We start from the raw sequence: 2,128 nt of genomic DNA on the forward strand, positions 1-2,128 counted from the left end.
AGGGATCTTTGTCACAGTTCCAGGGCAGAAAAGAGCATGTCTGGTCACTCACAGACCATAACACAAGCCAGGAGAGTAGCAAACACACATTGGAAGAACTGAAAACTGACAGGTCCTTAGAAGTGTCTCTGAAAATAGTTGCACAAAATACCTGAACTTTGGAATGTTGCCCCCTCCATTCTGGAAGCAGAGTTCTACTTTAACAAGGAGTTACAAGTCAAGAAAAAGATTGGGAAAATGAGCAAACAACAGAAAAACATCTGAACATAGAAAGTCACAAGTCCTTGTGGTCACAAGGAAGATCAAAACACTCAAAAGAAGATAATAAAGTGAAAGCTTTATTAGTAGTGAAAGTAGTGAAGGCTACTACATGCAAAGCCTCCAAGAAAAATAAGGATTAGTCTTGGGTCATGGAAGAGCTCAAAAAGGACTCAAGTAAGAGAGGTAGAGGAAAACAGAGAGAGAAATGAGAGTGATGCAAGAAAATTATGAAAAATGAGTCAACAGCTCAAAGGAAATACAAAAAAATACAGAAGAAAATAACACCTCATAAGACAGATTAGGCCAAATGGTAAAAGAGGCATAAATAGCCAAAGAGGAGAAGAATGCCTTAAAAAGCATAATTGGTCAAATAGGAAAAGAGGCACAAAAATTCACTGAAGAGAAAACCTCCTTAAAGTATACAAAAATTGTGAAAGCTATGTTAAAGTATATGGATGCTTCTGCTTATTTTTGTCAAATAACACAATGTCAGGATGATGAATAATAGACCAGGGTGAAAGAATGAATAGAAGGGTGAAGACAGATTCTTGGGTAGAGGAAGGGGAAGAGACGAAAGGGGAGAGAGGGTGAAAGGCCAAAACAGTCTCCAGATATTTACTGTTTGTTTTACTTTCACAGATAAGAGAGAAATGAAGATCTCAGGGGTCACTAATATCTCTGGGACTGTAAGTGAGTTTATCCTCTTGGGTTTCACTTGTCAAAAAGAGACTCAAATCATCCTCCTTATGTTGTTCTCTAGCATTTACATCCTCACCATCATGGGAAATACATCCATCATCTGTGCTGTGTGGTCAAGCCAGCAGCTACACACTCCCATGTACACTCTCTTGGCCAATTTCTCCATCTTAGAAATCTGCTATGTCAACTCTGATGTGCCCAAAATGTTGACCAACATGCTCTCTGAAACAAAAACCATCTCTTTTACTGGCTGCTTGCTTCAGTTCTATTTCTTCTTCTCAACATGTGCCTCTGAATGCTTGTTTTTATCTGTGATGGCATTTGATCGCTACCTTGCCATCTGCCGGCCTTTACACTACTCCACCATCATGACCCACAACCTCTGTGCTAATTTAGCACTCTTCTGCTGGGTGGGTGGCTTCCTCTGGTTACTAACCCCTGTGATCCTAATCTCACAGGTACCCTTCTGTGGCCCAAACATCATTGACCACTTTTTGTGTGACCTTGGGCCATTGTTGGCCCTGTCCTGTGCCCCAGTCCCCAGGACTACTTTAGCCTGTGGTACTATCAGCTCTCTCATCATCTTCATCACCTTCCTCTACATACTGGGTTCCTATTACCATGTCCTGAGAGCTGTATTGCGTGTGCCATCAGGCTCTGGAAGAAATAAGGCTTTCTCAACATGTGCCTCCCATTTCACTGTGGTGTCTCTATTCTATGGCTCAGTCATGGTGATGTATGTGAGCCCAGGATCTGGGAACCAGTCTGGAATGCAGAAGTTTGTAACCTTGTTCTACTCCATGGCAACTCCATTCTTCAACCCCCTGATCTACAGTCTCCGGAACAAAGATATGAAGAAAGCTCTAAAGAAACTCTTACATGGGTTGACCCACAGATTCCCTAAAGGACAAAAGAAATGAGAATAATATATTCTACACATTTTAGCATAACAAATATTTATGTGACAAGGTAGGAATTCAGACAGTAGCTTCAAATACATGTTAGCTGAAATAGAAATAATGTGTACAGTAAAAAAAAAAACATATAGCATTTTAAGGTTTTCTTTTTTTGTTTTTAAGCAATTGGGGCTAAGTAACTTGCTCAAGGTTACACAGCCAGTTGTTTCTGGGTGTGGTGCTAAAAATCAGAGCCCAGATTCGATCCCAGG

At 40.7% G+C, this 2,128-nt stretch overlaps 1 protein-coding gene across 1 annotated transcript; it reads left to right on the forward strand.

Moving 5' to 3' along the window:
- Positions 1–902: 902 nt before the first annotated feature.
- On the forward strand, positions 903–1,880 carry LOC138168747 (olfactory receptor 11G2-like). The gene has a single exon (XM_069097609.1). The coding sequence runs from the start codon at positions 912–914 to the stop codon at positions 1,878–1,880; it is 969 nt and encodes a 322-aa protein (XP_068953710.1). The 5' UTR covers positions 903–911.
- The last annotated feature ends 248 nt before the right edge of the window (positions 1,881–2,128 follow it).

Source organism: Petaurus breviceps, unplaced genomic scaffold (genome assembly GCF_028583685.1).
Source record: "Petaurus breviceps papuanus isolate PSGF00001 unplaced genomic scaffold, PetGlider_PUasm1.0 37, whole genome shotgun sequence".
NCBI classification, from domain to species: domain Eukaryota; kingdom Metazoa; phylum Chordata; class Mammalia; order Diprotodontia; family Petauridae; genus Petaurus; species Petaurus breviceps.